The sequence below is a fragment of the Lampetra planeri genome, chromosome 39 (genome assembly GCF_965212315.1).
Source record: "Lampetra planeri chromosome 39, kcLamPlan1.2.h2, whole genome shotgun sequence".
NCBI lineage: Eukaryota > Metazoa > Chordata > Hyperoartia > Petromyzontiformes > Petromyzontidae > Lampetra > Lampetra planeri.
The window spans coordinates 2517674-2536987 of record NC_136145.1 but is presented as its reverse complement, the minus strand read 5'-3'; the positions used below and the strand labels follow the sequence as shown (position 1 = coordinate 2536987).

At 44.7% G+C, this 19314-nt stretch overlaps 1 protein-coding gene across 2 annotated transcripts; it reads right to left on the bottom strand.

Moving 5' to 3' along the window:
• Positions 1–10: 10 nt before the first annotated feature.
• SLF1 (SMC5/6 complex localization factor 1) lies at positions 11–19267 on the bottom strand. Of its 2 annotated transcripts, none has more exons than XM_078612563.1 (18): positions 19168–19267; positions 15832–15948; positions 15103–15181; positions 13422–13650; positions 12534–12702; positions 11376–11564; positions 10696–10755; positions 10437–10604; positions 9382–9554; positions 9021–9131; positions 7959–8133; positions 6850–7000; positions 6102–6247; positions 4824–4924; positions 3651–3766; positions 2381–2473; positions 1808–1993; positions 11–605 (listed from the first exon to the last, which is right to left on the bottom strand). In XM_078612563.1, the coding sequence occupies exons 2-18, from the start codon at positions 15946–15948 to the stop codon at positions 196–198; spliced, it is 2673 nt and encodes an 890-aa protein (XP_078468689.1). In that variant the 5' UTR covers positions 19168–19267; the 3' UTR covers positions 11–195. The 2 variants fall into 2 exon arrangements, with proteins under 2 accessions (XP_078468689.1, XP_078468690.1); XM_078612564.1 differs by having other exon boundaries at positions 7959–8130.
• Between the last annotated feature and the right edge of the window lie 47 nt (positions 19268–19314).

Below are 19314 nucleotides of genomic sequence, written 5' to 3'. Positions count from 1 at the left end.
ATTCCCCCACCCCGTACCCCTCACCAATTTACGGTGGAATTCAACAAAATTGTCTTATGGATAGAACAGCACCCACTATAAGAACGTAGAATTTCCACCACTGGCTCAGGGCTGTAAACAGGAGACTAGTACCGCCTCAACGCTTGTCCGAACAAGAAACCACTTTTCAGAAATCAAGATTACTCTGTCGAGTGTTCATTGTGCAGTATAACCGAGGAACCGGGGCAAAGAAGCGTCGCAGTCCAGCGCACGGAGGAGGCCTTCTGTCTTTGCAGACAAGGGCTCTGGCGCCACCACTTCCGTCAAGAAGGCCTTCAGTGCGGGCACGTGCTCGTGCAGCGCCATCACCTGTACTAGGTCCTCGGCACAGCGTTCCACCTCCTTGTCCATCTCCGTGGGAGACCAGGGCTTCGGACTTCCGTCCGTCGCAATCGTCCGCAGCGCTCTCAGCCCTTCCGTGCAGTCTCCCGGAAGCCATAGGGTCTGCAGAAGCTCCAGGACGTGGTGCAGCCGCAGGTAATCCTGCAGCAGCTGCTTCAGGAGGAAGACGAAAACTGCCGGGTTGGCGCAAGAGGACAAGGAGTTGTCCGTGTCCTGATTTCTCTCTGTGGCGAGCACAAGGGTGGTGGTGAACACACAAGAGACTTGTAATATTTGTCTCCGCAATGACAAGGAAAAACTCGCCTATATACTATTGCATAGGCTTTGGTGGTCGTGCTGTATACCTCTCCGATGTGGTTTTAGGGTTAGTTCCTGAAGCTCCCAGCACGTGAAGCGAAACACTGCACATCATGCCAAACACCGCATGGCACAACCCATCGGAGAGAGCTTGTGTATTATGTGATTTCAGCCCTTTTGGCAATACCCTGCCTGATGAGGGCCTCTCCAGGCTCTGGGATATTTGACTAAATTTCAACACGGTGCTGGTTGGCAAAGGCGGGGAGCACAGAAATGAGCGTAGAATAATATTTGTATAATACAAGCTGGCAGTATGCTTGCCGTACATATATTTCAGTCGTATACTCATGTAGCAAAGGTGTTTCGTTACATGCCTTGAGTACAAGCGTATTATCTTCGGATTCCCAGATAAATTGATACAATTTGGCATCATGTAGCATCCAAATGCAACCGCATGTCAAGACGCTGTACAGAAACAGTGGGCATGTTTTATGGAGCAAATGAAGCACTCAGGTCACAGGTAGAGGGGAAAAAAGGAACGTATTGAGCGTGGGGTTTAGCAGGGGCAGTTGACAGCATGAATGGCTGGGAAAATTGAGTTCCAGACAATAGGGGCAGCAGAGGAGAATAAGCGACCTCCCACTGATGAAATCTACTGTGTAGGTTATTGTGATTGCGCCGAGTAGCTCTCCCCGTGTTTTCGGTTTGTACCGCGTGTTGTTCGGCATGACGTCCCATATTTTGCTCCACGTGCTGGAGGCTTCTTCAGGAACTGAATATTTGTGAAGCTGCCAGCACGTGCAACTGAATATCCCTGAAGAGCGATAACAATGTAGCCATAACTGGCGCTTTGGGTGGCAGGTTCGTGCCAGAAAGGTGCCACGTGGTAACCAAAAATAAATTTACTTGACTTGGACGAGTTTTAATTAATGAAAAACTGTAACGCAGGGGATGGAGAACTTACGACCTTCATGTTCATGGTATGTGGCCCATGGTCACTTAACGCCTACCACTTCGAAACGGCCCTCTGGGGCATCACGTCGAACAGCATACGGTACAACCCGAAAACGCATCGGAGAGAAGGTTGCATTTGCAGCAGTGACAAAAGTGAGGAGGACGCTTCGCCGACCGGCGCCGTGCTGGAGCAGGAGGCTGGCGACGTCTCCGTGTCCTCGCGCCAAGGCCTCGGACATCGGCGTACGCCCGTCGACGGCTGCGTGCAGGTCCACGCTCTGGCAGCTCTGCAGGATCTCGCGCACGCACTCCAGGCTGCCGTGGAAGCACGCATCGTGCAGGGGAGTCCAACCGGCGCAGTCTGTAGTCAAGCGCACCGGGGCAATCGGGGCTTAGCTCCCAGACACCCCAATTAACTCTCCAGATGCAACGATGCACTCAAAAGCTGGCGGGGGGGGGTGTCGGAAACGGTGCCAATACGCTCAGAAAGCAGAGTCAGTACGAACTCAAAAAATACCAGAACACAGCTGGCAATATCTTTTCAGTAGGTTATAGCGCACTTGGCCGAAACACGAGAAGCAAAAAAAAAGTGCACACGAGTGAAGGCAATAATTTATGCGGCGGCTAGGCTCGGTGCGATACATGTGTAAGCAATGAAAAACACGGGGCGCCCTTGACAAGCGGAGCAGAGCGCCGGAGCGAGCACGCCGCGGCGGCGGCGGCAGAGTGGTTGCGTGGCGGCACGGACCCTGCACGTTGATGTCTGTGCCAGGAATCTCCAGCAGCTGCTTCAGCTTTGCGACGTCATTCTTTATACAAGCCTTGTGCAGCCGGGTCTCACCTGTGGCGTACGATACAGTTACACGCACGGGGTATTTCTTAAGCACGGCTGTAACCGATACGTTATTTTCGTTAGCCGGCTCTGCAAACAAAAAGCCCATAAGTTAAAACTTCAAAGCGCGACTGCCAACGCGCATTTAGATGAGGCAAAAGCACTGTGAGCCGCTTTCACCGAAATTGTTAAATATGCAGCGTGGTCATGTGAAAACAAAAATATCAATTGCAATTTTGCAACAACAAAAAAAAAGGCAATTTAAGAGGTATCACAAGCAATTTGGGACCGCTACGTTTTGAAAACGTGAACCAGATTTTATTCCGTTTAATTATGTTTTTCAAGCGATTTGACTTCACTGTGTTTTATTAAAGGCGTTTTTTGACGAAAATTGGACAACGAAAGGGAAAATAAACAGTATAATGCTGCACCCGGTGTGAAACGTCTAGAAAATGTTACGCTGAAAAGCGTGCACAAAAAGTGTGCTGCCCAAGCGGTTTCGTAAACAGACAGGGAAAAATAAAAGAAAGATGTATTAATGAACGTATCCACCATAGCTGTATTACAAAATCCCCTTCAGACTTCAACTTTCTTCTGGGGTCACTGTGCAAAAATGTTGCGCATGTGATCGAGATGCAGTGCACCTGCAACGTCAGTGAACTGGGCTGACAGCTCTCTGCTGAAGTTTAAAACCGCTCGGATTAAAAAAATATATACTTTCTTGTTATGTCGATTCCACCGAGGAAGGGGCGGGGGGGGGGTGGTAGTAAGGGAGGGGGGGGAGAAAAAAGGTCAAAGCGAAATGCAATGATGGATGTCTCTTTGCAACCATAAAGCACCATGGGTAACGGAACACCGTTTTACAAAGAAAATTATATTCTGAAAAGTAGTCTGGGCAACGGCGGCGACTGGAAGGGGACGTGTGGAGTAATTTTAATTTTTTGCACGTTCAACAGAAAACCTCGGTGCCGTTCACGGTGCACGGTGAAGCCAAGCCGAGCGATCACCGACCCACCGTACTGTACACGGCACGGCAGCCTTGTACTCCTGGGGAATGCAAGCTCCTATCATCGTTGGGGGAAATACCCGGTGGTGTTTGTATTGTTAGTTTGAGCACCTGCAGGGCAATCGTTTCATAAGTGCGTCTCTTGTGGCTGCTGCCTTTACGTTCGTGCGGCAGCATTACCCTTGGGGTTGATGCTCTTGCAAGCGCTGCTGAGTACGTCCCCATCGATGGTCTCCAGTGTGTTTACATCCGTCTCCTTGGATTGCTTCCTCAACCGTCCCACCAAGCCATCGTACCTACCAAAACAAAGCGCATGTGTTTTGAGCAGATCTGCGGCGGGCAGTAACAAAAACTTACCGTTAAAATTAATGATTACCGAAGCAATTCGTAAAGGTGTATTGCGGGAAGATAGACTTAAAAGCAGCCATCAAGGCCACCACTGGTCCATGTGATTGTTTTCACGTTATTATATTTGCATGTTGTAAGCTAATAGCCGAAAACTAGATTAACAGAAGTTAACCCTTTCCCATTGCGATGACGTACGTGTACGTCATCAGTTTTTCTTCTGATTCCGTTCCTATGACATAAGTGTACGTACGTGTATGCCATTGGAACGGAACTAAAATAAAAAATGAAATAACTTTATCGGTACCGAGGCTCCCACAAGGCGATGCGGGAGGCCGTGCCACAGTTTGGCGCCAGCTATCATACAGTGCGGTCGTGTCGCTACAGTTCACTGCGTTGAGTACAATGCCTTTAAAAACAACGCCGCTACTCCTCCCTAAATAAAATTAACGTGAACCACTTGCGTGTTCCGAGATTCAGTGGTGAACAGGACCCACCCTGCAACTTGCAGACGTCTCGGATGGGAAAGAGTTAATTTTACCCAGCCTCGCCACTATTGCCCAATGCCACGTCAATATATAGATCAAAAGCCATGATCTATCTACTGCCGGATGAAGCCCTCTCCAAGTCGACACCATCCCTGAAGGGCTACGGATGCAATAATTCCATCTAGATACTGGACAGGAACTGATCGCATCACTCCATCTCCACACTGGTCATCCTCTTGGGCATGCTTTCTCCGTTGGCTGCCATTCTATTGTCAGTTTCGACCATCGGGCCATCATTTCTTCTGGCTGCACATCCTGCCCAAAGCCCATACGTGTTTATTAACAGCACGACGTTGCATAGAAAAAGTATCAGATTTCTGTGGACGACGTCCATTCTAATTTGCCGACGCATGAACGGCAATCGAACCCCGCGAGCGAATGCTTGGGACAGTTTTGTGGGCGCGCAAAAACTGGTCGCTGCATGAGCTAGGCGCGCGATGCCATGCAGTGATGAACTCACAGCGACAAATTGTCCACTTCACCCGTCGCAGAATAGCACCTGCCCTGCTGTTGGCTCACCCGCTCCGCACTGAATCTCTTGATGCAGAAGTAAGCGGTTTTCTGTGGAGGCGTCAGAGACATTCCAAGCAAATGCTCCTATTCAATCAGCACCGAGCAATTAACTATTCTCCACCAAGCCGGGATTATTTAAGGTGAGCGCACAAAACGCACGTTCGTTTCTTTCTCTCACGGATATTGTGCGCTCTTGAATTGAATAATTGCGTTTATCTATGGGTGGAATGATGCATTCATTCATTAATATCAATTATTAAGGCCATGCAACATGCATCAAATTTGCACACTTAAGAATATTTTTCAGAGAGTGTAAGCTGTCATGGATTTCCATCACTGCCTGCAACCACTCGAGGTTTGCATATTTAATCGAATTTTAACCCTAGTTCATTTCAAGTATTACTGTCAAATTTGCTCATGGACTGTGATATTTGATGTTTTGTCCACATTACTTAAATGTAAATGTGTACAGCATCTAGAGTTGCTTATAGTACTTAGACGCTATATACATTTTTTGTATTATTATTATTACCAAACATAGCAATGCCAAAATAGAATTTATTCTCGAATGGCATTGAGAAAATTAAGTGAATCTACAAGCGGTGAATCGTTAATTGTCTATTGATAACACTGTCCACTCTCGATTATCGAGGGTAATGCGGGTAGGGATAGCTCAGAACAAACCAAAAGATAGACAATGCATCATGAGACCTCCTTGCTGGTACCAAAATATCAAAATAGGTTTTTCTCCCTTTTTTCTGGCAACAAAACTGAAACATTTTTACAAGCACCGTTTGAGACGAGGCTCAAAAGAAAGCTGTCTCTGGTGTGGACCAATTAGTTTCAAGGACAATGAATATATTATCAGAGTAGGTTTTTTGTTTGCATTCTGACCACAAGTATTGTGGTTAACGCAGAAACGATTCCTTGTAAAAAGGTTTCAGTTTTGTTGCCAGAAAAAAGGGGAAAAACCTATTCTTATAGACAATGCATACAACACATAATATCAATTAGGCATAAAAAACATCTTAATGTTTACTTACGCAAGAACATAATCAGTTTACTTGCCGAGTGAGGAGCAGCTAATAATCAAATCGGGGCACGAAAATAATTTGTACCCACGTTTGTCGCAAATCTTGCGGTTAATCGGCAGCATGGATAATCCCCCCCAACATATTTGATTGCATGGATCTTATACAACGTACAAGAGGGGTGGGCTACTTACAATCTTCGAGAGGCTGATGGGCATCTTCATGACTTCCGATTTGTTTTGCACGAACATGTGCCACAGCAGCATGTCGCACATGTGCATCCGCAGCCAGGGCGACGTGAGGCTTGTCACGAGGGTCTCCAGGGCAGGCTGCGGGAAATCTGTGCGGGCAACAAATTCACAGGGCTGAGAAGCGATACCCCACTTTTTCCCCGCTGGCACCTCCGATAAGTCAACGTGGGGCTATCACAGTACGGGTGGTTTTCCGCTGGCTATTTTCTATACTGTCCCAAGGAACCAAACTGACGCTCTGGTCTCGCAAGGCCACCTGATTCTGGCTCGAGGCCAAGGAGGGCCCGGGTGGTGGCGCCAATGACCCTTCCATTGCATGTGATGCAGTGGAACACCGTTAGCGTCACGTCGTCATCTACACTCGTCTCTGCTCGTAAACTGCGTGTGACGCAGCATCACCGCATCGTCTCCACGCATCTCGACACGTTCATCGTGCGTGACGTCAGCAGCACGGCTCGGCGTCCGCAGTGGGTAAACAAGCCGGTGCCTCCTGAGCCGCACTGGGCTGCTGGTCCCGGCACATACTTGGATGTGCGGGTTAAAAGAGGTACAAATGTCAGGGTGAAAGCAAAAGCCAAACAAGCAACTCTAAGTGTGTGTCGGCAGACATGAGGCACGCTCACATCTTTGCACGCTGTCAAGTCAAGCCCTGTTGGCCTCACAACATGGACATGCAGTTTCCTTGTTCTACCTGAGCACTCTATGGCCATCTGGTTGGCATGCTTTTGTATGTCCTCCATGGCTCTGCCTCGGTTCCACAGGAGGCTGAACTCCAGCACGACCCCTAGCAAGCACTGCACCAGCCGCAGCAGCTGGTATTCTTCTTGCCGAGTTGCACAAACCTGCCCATTCGGAGCAGAGTAAGGATAAGGATTTGCATGTATATTGCTGTTGCTTACAAGACTAAGAATATCAAAGCAGCTTACATCGCATCTCATCTCAATTCTTTTCAGTGCCCTGTGGCAGTCAAACCAAGGCGACACACAGTGGCAACCGTCCCTACGCGGCACTAGGTGTACACGGCACTGGCTGGTAAAAAACATAAAGTGTGGCATGTGTCTACACGTCCAATCAATGTACAAGCTTAATTGTAGCATTACTCCCTTACTGCCCATCCAAATGGCCATACACCTCTTCCATGATGCAGTAAGTACATGCATACAGCCCTTTAGTCAATCCACTGCTGGATGAGGGACTCCCCACACTGTACCAGTCCTAGTTATGTAACCCCACTTCGTGAAGTTGGTTCGAGCAGGACGGCTGAAGGAGTGGACCAAAGATATGCAATCATAGAAGTACAGGGGAAAAATGCATTTTACTCCACTGCACTTTGCTACCCACCATGTAGCCATGCAGCCTCTAACACTTCTAATGCATGGTGGTTACCAGTCCAAGCACTATTCAAGCTCAATCCTGGTTAGCTTCTGAGATTGGGCACATTCAGATTTGGTCTCGTTCACTTGGAGGTAGTTTACCAGTCGTATACTAATGGGTACATTTTATGCACCTCACTAATGCATTGATCCTTGTTTGCAAGGATTAATGCATTAGCTTCAAGTGCAGCAAAACGTTCGACATTGTGCTGAACAACACATGGTACAACCTGAACACACATAAGAAAACTAAACAGCAGCAAAAGCAAGACACACTATGCAGTAACTGAGTCACATACCCAAGCAAGGCATGTTTATTAACGTTTGCAGGTCAGAAAAGGGTTCATCCCGTCCATAGGACGGGCTGGCACCACCTTGCATAAAACATAACCCGGGCGATGCGCAAAGTAAGTAGCAGCGCACGTACACTGTTGTTGTCTTGCTGTGGCGTACGGCGGCAGCAGGCGGATCGCAGCTGAACCATGAAGAAGTCGAACTTGTTGGGTGCCAGCGTGACAGAGCCGGAGTAGATGCAGAAGACCTGCACTAAGACCGACGACCTGTTTGGTCGCAAGCCGTGCGATCCTCTCTCCGTCGCCCTGCTGGTCACACAGTGGTGCCACTTACATTTATCCACAAATACAGGCATCGGCAGCACCACTTCCATTCAAAGCACAATCACATGCACCGGCGGCGCGACTTCCATTTAATCACAAATACAGACTTCACTTAGCCATACGCGAGAAAATGAAGATAGGCATTCATAGTGCCCACGTGTGTGTGAGTGCATTACGCGTGATTTAAAAGCATGCTCTCTGCAGGCAAATGCATTTGTGTCAATTGTGATGATTATTTTTGGACCGTGTGAGATGTGGCTTTTTTTCTTTTCAGCGGAACCATGCATGATATCGTGAATGTGCATCATTTAATGCTATTTTCTTCTGCTTCAGTACAGTGCGTACAATCAAACATCACATAAACAGTACCGCTATAGAGTAAAACTGGCACGCGTGTAATATCTTGCCGCCAGTGTGTGTCGTCACGCTCTCATGCTTCTCGTTGAGACGGGGCCACGCGACATGTGCATTGCCAGGGGCAAGGATATAAAACACAAATAGCTCAGTTTCGCTGAAATAATTTGCAATACTCATTTAAAGTAAATTACCTAATTAAGACGAGTAATTAAGTGCTTTGATGGGCATGTGCTGTTCACGATTGGTGGCTGTGTATTTGAGTATTTATCTCCCGCAATAGCATTGGGACCTGTAGCTCCAGTACAGCTGATAGTTCCGTGTTCCATAACACAACCTTGGAAGCTGATGGGTCAGTAAACGCTTCTGATCGGGCCATGAAATACATCTAGTTGCCATAAGAAATACACTTGACATAAGAAATATACCTGATCAAGTCATGTCATAGAATTGAAAAGACATTTAGAGAATAACAACGGATATAACATATGCAACGTATGTTCATTAGCTACAAGTACCTTGTGTTCAGTTCAAAGAGCTCAGCTTCAAACAGTTTACAAAAGCAGACCAAGAGCTGGCTGTAGACCTGCTGCTTTTGTCTGGTGCGGTCATCCCCATTCACGCAGGTGCTGCGCCGACACACACACACACACAAGGGACATGCACTTCACCGCTACATCCCAGCACGCACCCCAAGTAACCATGTGCTCCAACCAACAGCTTAACACCATGACGTAACGCCCCCCCCACCCGCCGCCCCCCACCCCACCCCCAGCACCCCACACCCCCAGCCAGCGCTCTCGAAACGCCCATCACCACGGTCTACAAATTCTGCAGCCTAATCACTCAATTACAATATCTGAGAGCCAAGTGTTGTACCTGATGAGGGTCTTAAGCAGAGCCCAGCAGCCCTCGCAATCCTCCGTGTCGTCAGGCATGCGGAGAAGCCACAGGTAATAATCGCTAAACTGCCAGTGGACCCAAGGAGGGTAAATTGCCAGCAGCAAATCGAAAATTCTGCAGAATTGCTCCATTAGCTTCTTGTCGTTTTTCTGCAGAGACACATTGTTTTCGCAATTACACGGGCTGCATATTTGGGCAACCGGCGGTGAAGCAGCAGTGTAATGATAACAGTAAACTGACCATTTTGGGGAGAATGGTGCACAAAGCAATATCAAACAACATGTGGTTATGCTGCCGACTGCTCAAACACAATGATTTTATGCCGATAGCAAAGCTGGGATTACCATTTTCTCGCTAAATGTATCAGAAACAAAGGCTCGTGCGGAAATTGCTTTGGCGCGAACTCACAACTTTATTTAAATGCCCTCAAAAGTGTGAGAGAAAAAAAAGCATCAACAAAAAAAGATGAAGATCTCGCTTGTTCACAACCGATTTGTATTCCGAAGGCGAAAGTGTTGTTCGTGAACAATTTATTGAGGTCAGCTCAGCACAGGAGGTGGGAGCAGGCGGCCAGCATGATTCCTGGTGTTACCCTGACAAAGAATCGCGATGGACTCTTGGTGAACAGCCCTTACTCCACTTGTTTGTAACAGAATTAGTCAACATGAATTAAGCTCTTGCACTAAAGGACATTAATAAGCCGCGTTCACAAAGCGGCCGCGCTGGTTGGTGCCGGGGGGGGTTCGAAGTTTTGAAATCCCTTTGAAGTTGCGCTGGGTTTACGCCAGCGTTTCTGTGCACTGCAGATACTAAAACTATCCCGGGAAGGCGCTCAGACTGCTGACTAGACAAAGCTTAGAAAGCACCTCCGCCGGCATGTTAAGTTGCGCTACACCAGACACTTATGTCCGCTTTGTCCTTCCCTTACCCACGTTAATGTGCACTTGAGTACCGGCATTCAGTTCCTTTATAGCCTCCGTGTGAATAGGGCCCCGCAGTAATTAAGAAGTGACGGGGAGGGAACCTCTTACCTTCAGAATGTGCTTTAGAATGTTCTGTAGTGTGCCTGCAGGAGGGCAATAGAGAGGTGACCTTGTCAGGTAGCCCTCAACCTCTTGCAAAGCCTCAAAATAAAAACCACATTCCACCAGGCTCTCCATTTTCTTAGCCGTCAATTCATCCAACAGCCACTGCTTTCCCTTCAGAGCAACCAAGAAAACAAGAGAGAACGCTTCAACAAAAACACGCGCACACGTTCGAGCGTTACATTCAGCTCACAAATAAGCATACCTCTGAAAAGCTGATCGGGTGGATCCGAACGTAGCCTGACGTAATGCTAACGTAAGAACTCTAAGGGAGAGGGAGGGAGAGAAGAGAGAAAATCATTAATTGCTGCGAACCTCAAGGAAATGTTAAATTACGCTTCGATGAAGTTCTGGGTGGAACACATACAATAAAGCCTCGCATATCCAACCGTCACAAATCCACTCGAACTAATTAACCACCTACAACATATAGTGGGTGCTTTCGTATTTTCAGATGTTCACAATCCAAACATTTCACACACATTACTGTATTGATATAATCTTGAATATACTGACTTACTTCTAAAGCACAGTAAAGCATTTTCCATGTGCTTTAAAGCGGTGTGCACTGTATTGTTGTTCGCCAACATATTTGTACACGGTGAAAACGTCACAGATGTTGACATTCCCGACTATGCATCAATCCACAGCAAGCCGGATATATATGACGTTGTACTGTACTCTGTAGCACACTCACATAAAAACGACTGCGGTTTTATGTCGGCAGAGCGTGGGCAAAAATCCCGCGATGAGCAAACACCATGCGCATTACCGAGGCCAATTAAAAACAAATAAGCAATTTGCACTACATTTTAGGCTCGAGTCACACCATGCCTTCATCAACACACAATTTCCATACTGATTCACAAAGTCGGCACAGCATACCTTATTAGATGTGCTCAAGACGTTCTGGATTATTGTACGCATTTCGTTTCCTGGGTCAACGGCACACGTCTGGGAGGAAAGGTGGTTTTGCTCGCTGCCTGCTGATGCCGGACCCAGGCAATGTGTGAATGCTGGGGGGTTGCTGAACATGCTGCAATGTTTGCTCTCGCTGCCAGCCTTGCTAGGTCCCTGGGAACACACCAAAGGAACATTAAGGTTTATAACAAGCTATAGAATTACATCCTAGTATGTGAAACAGACTTGTCAACATGCATAAATGATAAATGCAACTTTATAAGTTGGAGAGATTAGACAACACATCATTTTTTTTAAGGTGATTGGTAAGATACAATACATGTTCAGACCTTTGTCAATCCACTGCTGGATTAAGCCCTTCCCTCGCCACATCAGTCATTGGGGTTGTTTGACCACACGTCACCACACTGGTCAGTGCAAGTTGGTGAAGGAGAGTAGCCGAGAACCAGTTAAGATATCCCTCAGCACTGTTAGCCAGGGGTATGAATGTAACTCTGGTCACCGTGTTCATAGTGCAGTGCACTAACCACTGTGCCATCATGCAATCCATTACTAATTTGAGCGTTATAAAATGCTGGTAAAGTCACGTATGTATAATTTTTGTTTTATTAATTTTTTTTTTATTTCTACATATCATTCTACATATTATTTCTACATACCGAAATAACCAATGAATATTGTAATTCCTGAAGTCACGAAAGCTTCAATTCTAGATTGGTCCTTACATTTTTCACTTCGTAATTTTACTATCATAATGCAATGATCAATACGTAACCAAAACATTGTAAGCACTGGTTAAGTAAGCCGCCTGTCTCCTCTTAACCTCTCGTGGAGGTAAGCACATGGACCTGACACTGGATTAGGATGCAAGGAACATCGTGAAACACAATAGCCCCTCCTCCTGAGAAAGCAGTGCACAAAGCAATGAGTATTGGGACAGCTGTGTATGGTGGTGTCGCAAGGGTTATGTTTACTGGACATCTGTGATCAAGAGCTTCATAGCTCAAGATTCAGATATTTACTTTCATCACATGGGGTGTAAAACTACATTCAAATGTGCTTAGTACAAAATCCACGGAGCATTCAGATGACACAATAACATCGGTAACATCTCGGCAATACCTGACGCAGATAGTCAGCGATGTATTTCACGCTATAATGGGGGACGTCAAAGCGACTTGACTCCAAGGGATTTGTGTCGCAGTTGATATCGTTGAGTACGTGCGTGACCACAGCGTCGGAGGTTGACGGACTCCCTTCGTACACCACAGCCTTCCCTGCTTTCAGTATCCTATGTGCAAAAGTAAACCACATCCCATGGAAAATGTACACATAGCAACAAAACCCTTCGCAGATATGTAAATATAAATATATATATATACTTATATAGTGGAACAGTTTAGTCCTAGTTTATTGGTTGTACTAGATGGTTCTGTTTGCTTATAATACTTTTTACATAATGTAACATAATTGCACATTCATCACATCAGACCACTTATTTTAGGCGCAAGACTGGAGGACATTTTTTTAATTCTGACAACTGTTTGATGCGGGGTTGTAACTACCAACAAAACGTCATGCCCAATTGTTACATGTTGTGGATTGCTCTCCAACCCACATGCGTGCTGAAGAAATAATACGATGGCATGTTTGTTCACGGGGCAACTTTATTAATTCGCTGTGTCGGCCGGCGGAGGGTGTCAGACCCAAAAATCTATTTTTATTCATATTGGTGGCAAAAACCTCCGTGCTTAAATACGTGTCTTTATTTTATCTTGGCCACCTCTCTGCCCCCATTACCCCAGATAATTGATAGTTGACCAAGCCATCACACAGCGAGCGGCCATGTGAGCTCTGGCAACCGTCACTATATTTGTCTTGTTTGGACATGAACTAAAAAAAATTTTCAGCACACGGAGCGAAACAATACGAGTTACAACCCGAAATAACATCTGAGAGCTGTGCAGCACAATAGCAAAAAAACACAAAAGTATTAAGAATATTGCTTGCCTGCAGAACGTAAGTAGCCTGCTCATATCACTTATGTCCAGCACGACTTTCCAGCCCTGGAAGGCTCCCGATGACCCTCCTGACTGGATGTGTCTCCTCCAGTCGCGGGCGACCAGCTCGAAGTCAGATGTGGCACCGCCAGAATTTCCCCACTCATAGAAGCTTTCTTCCAGCCAGAAGCCAGCGCTTGCACTCTTTCTTAAATAATCCTCCCGCAGAATCCAAACTCCTGCAGGAACACTCACACACACACGGTCCTTCATTACAAATCGCCTTCACCATGTACAACAGACATGGAACGATTCATCACAACTCCTCCCTTGTCCCCGACACCAGTAATTTTCACATTCTGCGGTAACAAATCCTCATCATCTTAAATTTCGATTTAAAGCTTTCGTGACTGCAGGGATTCATCTTCTTGGTTCTTTCAGTAAAGTCACGTAAAATGGAAATAATAAAATAATTAAATTAAACATTAAATAATTATTTTATTATGTTTTTTATTATAAAACAATTACTTTATTATGTTTAATTTTTATTATTTTATTATTTCCATTCTACGTGACTTTACCGAAAGAACCAAGAAGACCTCATCATATTCATCCAATATAAATCCACTGATGGATGTAGCAATCCATATAGCACCTGCAAATGAACAGATTTCATCGCTCCATCTCCATGGTAAATGTACTCTCAGGCACGTTCCCTCCTTTGGCTGTTACTCCGTCAATAGTCATGACTACCGACAATTATTACTTCTTGCAAAGTGTTCTGCCCAAGCCCACTTACACACTTAAGCGGTTGTGCTTTCGCTACGTTGTCCCCTCCTGAAGAAGGACGCCTGTGTTGCGCCCGCAACATCGTGATTAAATGTAGTTGTTTTAATTTATTACATTTTATTTTTTACCTACGTGACTTTACCGAAAAAAACAAAGAGTACAAGCCCACTTACTTAAAAAAAAGTCACGAGCTTGCTTTATGTTCTCTAATGGCATTCTCTAAACATGTTCCTCTCTATCTGTAAGTATCTGTAAGTATAATTAACAGCATAACCAAATAATTAAATAATAAATAATAATAAATAATTTTGCAAATACATGTGTTCTATTTTCAGTGTTCCTCTTTCTTTTCTCAGTGTAATTACTTTGTATATGTACATAACATATTAATTACTTCAGTATATCACAAATTGGCCATACATTATTTTGTACTGAATTACCATTTCAAAGTTATGGTAATCCCAGGCATGGATGTTGCATGCTTATTTGCAGTTTTGTTTAAGTATATAAACAGCACCATTCAAACACAGCTCTGCACAAGCACATGTAGCATATATATTAATTCCTGTAGATTGTAGATTATTTTATATCATAACACTCATTGAGATGATTAATTTATCTTTGATGGTGCAGTGGTAAGCACACTGCACTCTGAAGCTGGTAACCCGAGTTAGATTACCAGCCTCAGCTAATGAGTAGTGACTTATATATTGGCTTCTCCCACCTTCACCAACCCGCATTGACTCGCGTCGTAAAGTATAGTTCAACAACCTCCATAACCAACACGGCATCTGAAGGCCTTTATCCAGATGAAGGGAAAATTAACAATTAACTTGATAAACATGAACACAACACTAGATCTGACAGTACCAACCACCCCAATAACAAAATTGTATTCATACCTGCAGCACAGGCTGAGAGATACTTCTCACTGTAGTTCGGTTTCGCAATGATCATGTGCGTGCAATCTGTGTCAAAAACCTGAGAAGACCCATGACACAAACAGGAAAAACCACGTCACTTGAGAAGGCAATTGTATAGATCTTATTTTGAACGGTCGTGCGATTAAACTGTGAGAAATGTTGTATCCACGTTTGGGGCCATTCTCCAAAGAGTGTTCATCAAATATATATTTTTCAAACTACCTTTTTCATTATCAGTCAATTAAGCAAATGAAGATTAAAGATATATTTTAAAGGATATTTTTTGTACTGTCATAGGTGAACAGGCACCGATGCTGCAGTTGTAGCATTTATTAATTGAATAATGCTGCCACTATAAAAAAAAGTCTAAATTTGGTGGCATGATGCAAATAAACATGCAACATTCTGCCTGTAGCACTGAGGTGGAAAAGTGGTGACTTAAGTCAACCTTCTATTAACCACAGCCCAAAATGGAGATTCAACATATGAGGCCCCTTAATGTAAGAAGTTAAGATTTACTCACATGTATTACTCTGACTTTTTCAACAACGAAGATAAACACTGCTACTACATATTGATCGTGATATAAAAAAAAAACTTCATCATTCATAAAATATACATTTGTGAAAAAAATGTTGATTCAATCTTGTTTGACACCGTTGAAGTGAAAAAGGACCAGATGACTGTATAAGAAGTATGCACAAGCACCTTGTCAGGCAAGAGGCGTCCCTCCAATTTCAGAATCAACTTCTCCAGCTTAACTTTCATCGTCCACACAAAGCCAGAAATCTGGAAATTCCGGAACTGAGCAGGAGGCAGCGCCATCTGCTCCACAAGAAGAATTGTTCAGAGAATTAAACAAACTTGATTTGTGACACTGAATTGATGGAGATGCACAACTACAAAACAACAAACAATACAGCGTGCATTCGTCAATAACACTGCCCTGAAAGGAAAACATATCATAGGTGACGTGTCAGGCAAGGGCCCTTCATCAGAGCACATAGAGAGGCCAGACACAGTGGCGAAGCATTAGAGACTGCACTTTACACGATGTGGCCTGATAAAAATCTAGCTTTCGATTTAAAGCTTTCATGACTGCAGGGATTCATCTTCTTGGTTCTTTTGGTAAAGTCACGTAGAAGGGAAATAATAAAATAAATAATATTAAACATAATAAAACAATTCTCACGACGTTTCGGTCACAACGGCTGCTTGTGTTGTGGCCGAAACGTCGTGAGAATTATTTTATTATGTTTTATTTTTATTATTTTATTATTTCCCTTCTACGTGACTTTACCGAAAGAACCAAGAAGAAAAATCTAGCCCTTAATTTTTTTCCAGATGACCAGTTTTTTTAATTCAATTTTTAACAATCAAAATATTTAAAAAAAACTAATTTGTGTTAAAGTCAAATTATAATATGACGGTGGCACATTGAATTATGGGAAGAATTGTGTTTGTGAGGTCAATGGATAACATACTTACTAATACATTCCTGGGATCAATTATCACATGAAACAGGAAGAGTCGATGGGACTGTGTGTGTCCTATATTCCTGGACCTTGCAAGTGGAGTAGAGGCATTCATGGGAAGCTACTTGAATATAAATCTAATGTGAAAAAGTACACTAAATATTAAACCAAAAATTGACGTGTCTCACACTTAATAACAATAAAGCTTTAGGTGAAGGTGAGACATCACGTTCTACCAGGTGAACAGTATTCGGTTTCATTGTTATTTTTATGGTCTCATTCCCACCTGAAATGATCAGACTTGATAATGCCTACGTTGACAGAGTGAATCCTCGTGACAATCACACGGGAATTCTTATTCATCCAAAGATTAAAATTTTAACGGGTGGAGGGGGTCAAGGACATGGCAAGTCTATTCTTTAATCCTCATTACAAAAAAAAGTTTAAAAACATTATCAGTGGTAATGTAAGTTTAATCATTGCCTCCTTGCTGTAAGGCTTATTTGAATATCCCAAGTGGGGATTCCCAATTACCTTCTGTAATGAGTTACCAGCTGCGTGGCTACCCAGTGTGCGGGCAGTGCAATTGTACTGGGGGCCAGAAGAGCGAATGTGCCAGTCAACGAAAAATGGGGTAATCTGACAGGTGGGATCCCATTTCATTCCTTACACCATGCTAGACCACTGAGTATTACGTACAGCATACTGTAATAACGATACATCGATGCATCAAACTTAATTCCTGTACATGCATGGAAGTCTCTCAGAAATTATTAAGCGTTATTTCGATTTTACAAATTACACTCAAACGATATGGGAAAAAAAGAACCACAAAACAAGACACGGCCATCGATCCTTCTTAATTCATGGAATCCTTCTGGTTGAGGGCAGTAAATGGTCACCTGCTTTTGAGAATTTTGCTGGCACCCGTTGGCCAATGTTGTCTGTCTGGAGCATGGCTGTGTGCTACATCTGATATTAATGCAAAACACTAACGGGACGCTCTGCTGTGATAGGGTTTAGGGGAAAGGCCAATCTTGTTATCATTGATGCATAGACTTTGATGGAGACATGCAATGCAAATGAGGTATGTACCGTATCCTCAGTGTGTTAGATACACGTTTTTGAAATCAATGAACGTGCCAATCCACTGCTAGATGAGTGCCTCCCCACACCGTGCTGGTCATGAGGATTATTTGCTCATGCCGTTACCACGCTACTCAGCACGTGTTGGTGAGGCCAGCCAGCACAGACGTGGAAGCACATCAGTACAGCGTCACAATTTGCTACACGGCCCTCTGCAGACAACATAATCTCCGCAAGCCTATAACACCTGCTATGCATGGAAGGGGTAACAACCAAAGCACTATGGCAGGATCAATGTTACAAAAAAAGTCGTAAATGAAGGCACGTGTTCATCATCTACGCAAATGACAAGTTACCACCCTACATGTTTGCTCTATGTATGTGAGATGATATGGTTGATTTTTAAATATACATCTCAACCCTAAAATCTGGCAGGACCCTCCTGAACGTTGATTCAGCGCCGGCTATGGCAGGGATGCGTGTGCTGGCTATGACGATTTCTTTCCAATTCTAATTCAAACATCAATTACACGTAGATTTGTGGCCCAGAACGTGATTGCCACAATGAATAACTTACAGCGCACTAATTGCAATATAAACATCCGTGGTTTTGCGACGGGGCGTGTGATAATTACGTGAATCGACAAGGTTTAGGTATAAGCAAACCACCACTGCGAATTCATTGGCTCCTCTCAGCCAAATTACTTCGCGGGACCCCAAAGCAACAGCATTTGGACTTGTTTCGACCTTCCCGGGTCTCATCAGCCTGTGAGGCTCGTTAAATACTTTTGGATAAACCAGTGGGAGGTTATCTATATATATAATGGAAATCTATATCTATAAAAGGAAAATTTGTGAATGTGTGTCTGTTCGAAATGTTTAGCATACTTCCCGACATGCTACAAACTTGAAATTTGGCATGTGGGTAGCTTCCAAACTGTACACAATGCAAAATGTATAAAAACAGACTTTTGTATTTTGGGGGGCGCAATAATGGATATATTTTGCACGGCAATTGACCCGCACGCGGCAGTGTTACACAATGTGCCTGCAAGACGTCAGCACTCAGCACCCCCCAACCTCCACCCTCGGCCGTGTTATTAATTCAAGACAAGAATCCAAGTCCCGGGCTAAGCCGGGTAGTTGAAGCTCGTTCTGGATAAAGCAGGGGATTGATTCCCCCATCTCTCAACTCTGGGGCCCTTGAACGCACAACATGCATATCGTATAGAGCAAGTCAACATGCGTGATTGTGCGGAAATGTGGACTGCTTCTGTCTCAACATTCAATTCACATTTGATATGTTATTCCGTTCGCCGTATTATTTTTTCCCAAAGCATTATCAATTAATCGCTGTACTTTTCCATTAATCGGCACGCGTCGTCAGTGTACACACAGGCAACCCAACGCGTTTAATAACAAACCGCGCACAAACCCGCATGTCAACGAGACACAAGAGTAATCGATTTCCGTCGAAGCGTACCGTGGAGTTGCCCACACACCACCACCACTACCACACCGCACGCGCCGCGAACTTCAAAAGCCGCCGGTCGACATCGCCCATTGGGGGTCAACTCGTATCCGGTGACGTCAGCCGCGATGAGAAATCGTAGACCGGATTAGATTCAGG

What these genes read in the sequence shown, in the direction of transcription:
- SLF1 (XM_078612563.1), bottom strand. Translation starts at nt 15,948, where the DNA reads ATGGCGCTGCCTCCTGCTCAGTTCCGGAATTTCCAGATTTCTGGCTTT. An exon ending in GAAGTGGACAATTTGTCGCT is followed by an intron (nt 3,767 to 4,823) that starts GTGAGTTCATCA and finishes TTGTTTTGGTAG; the next exon opens with GTACGATGGCTTGGTGGGAC. An exon ending in CACAGACATCAACGTGCAGG is followed by an intron (nt 1,994 to 2,380) that starts GTCCGTGCCGCC and finishes GCTTGACTACAG; the next exon opens with ACTGCGCCGGTTGGACTCCC.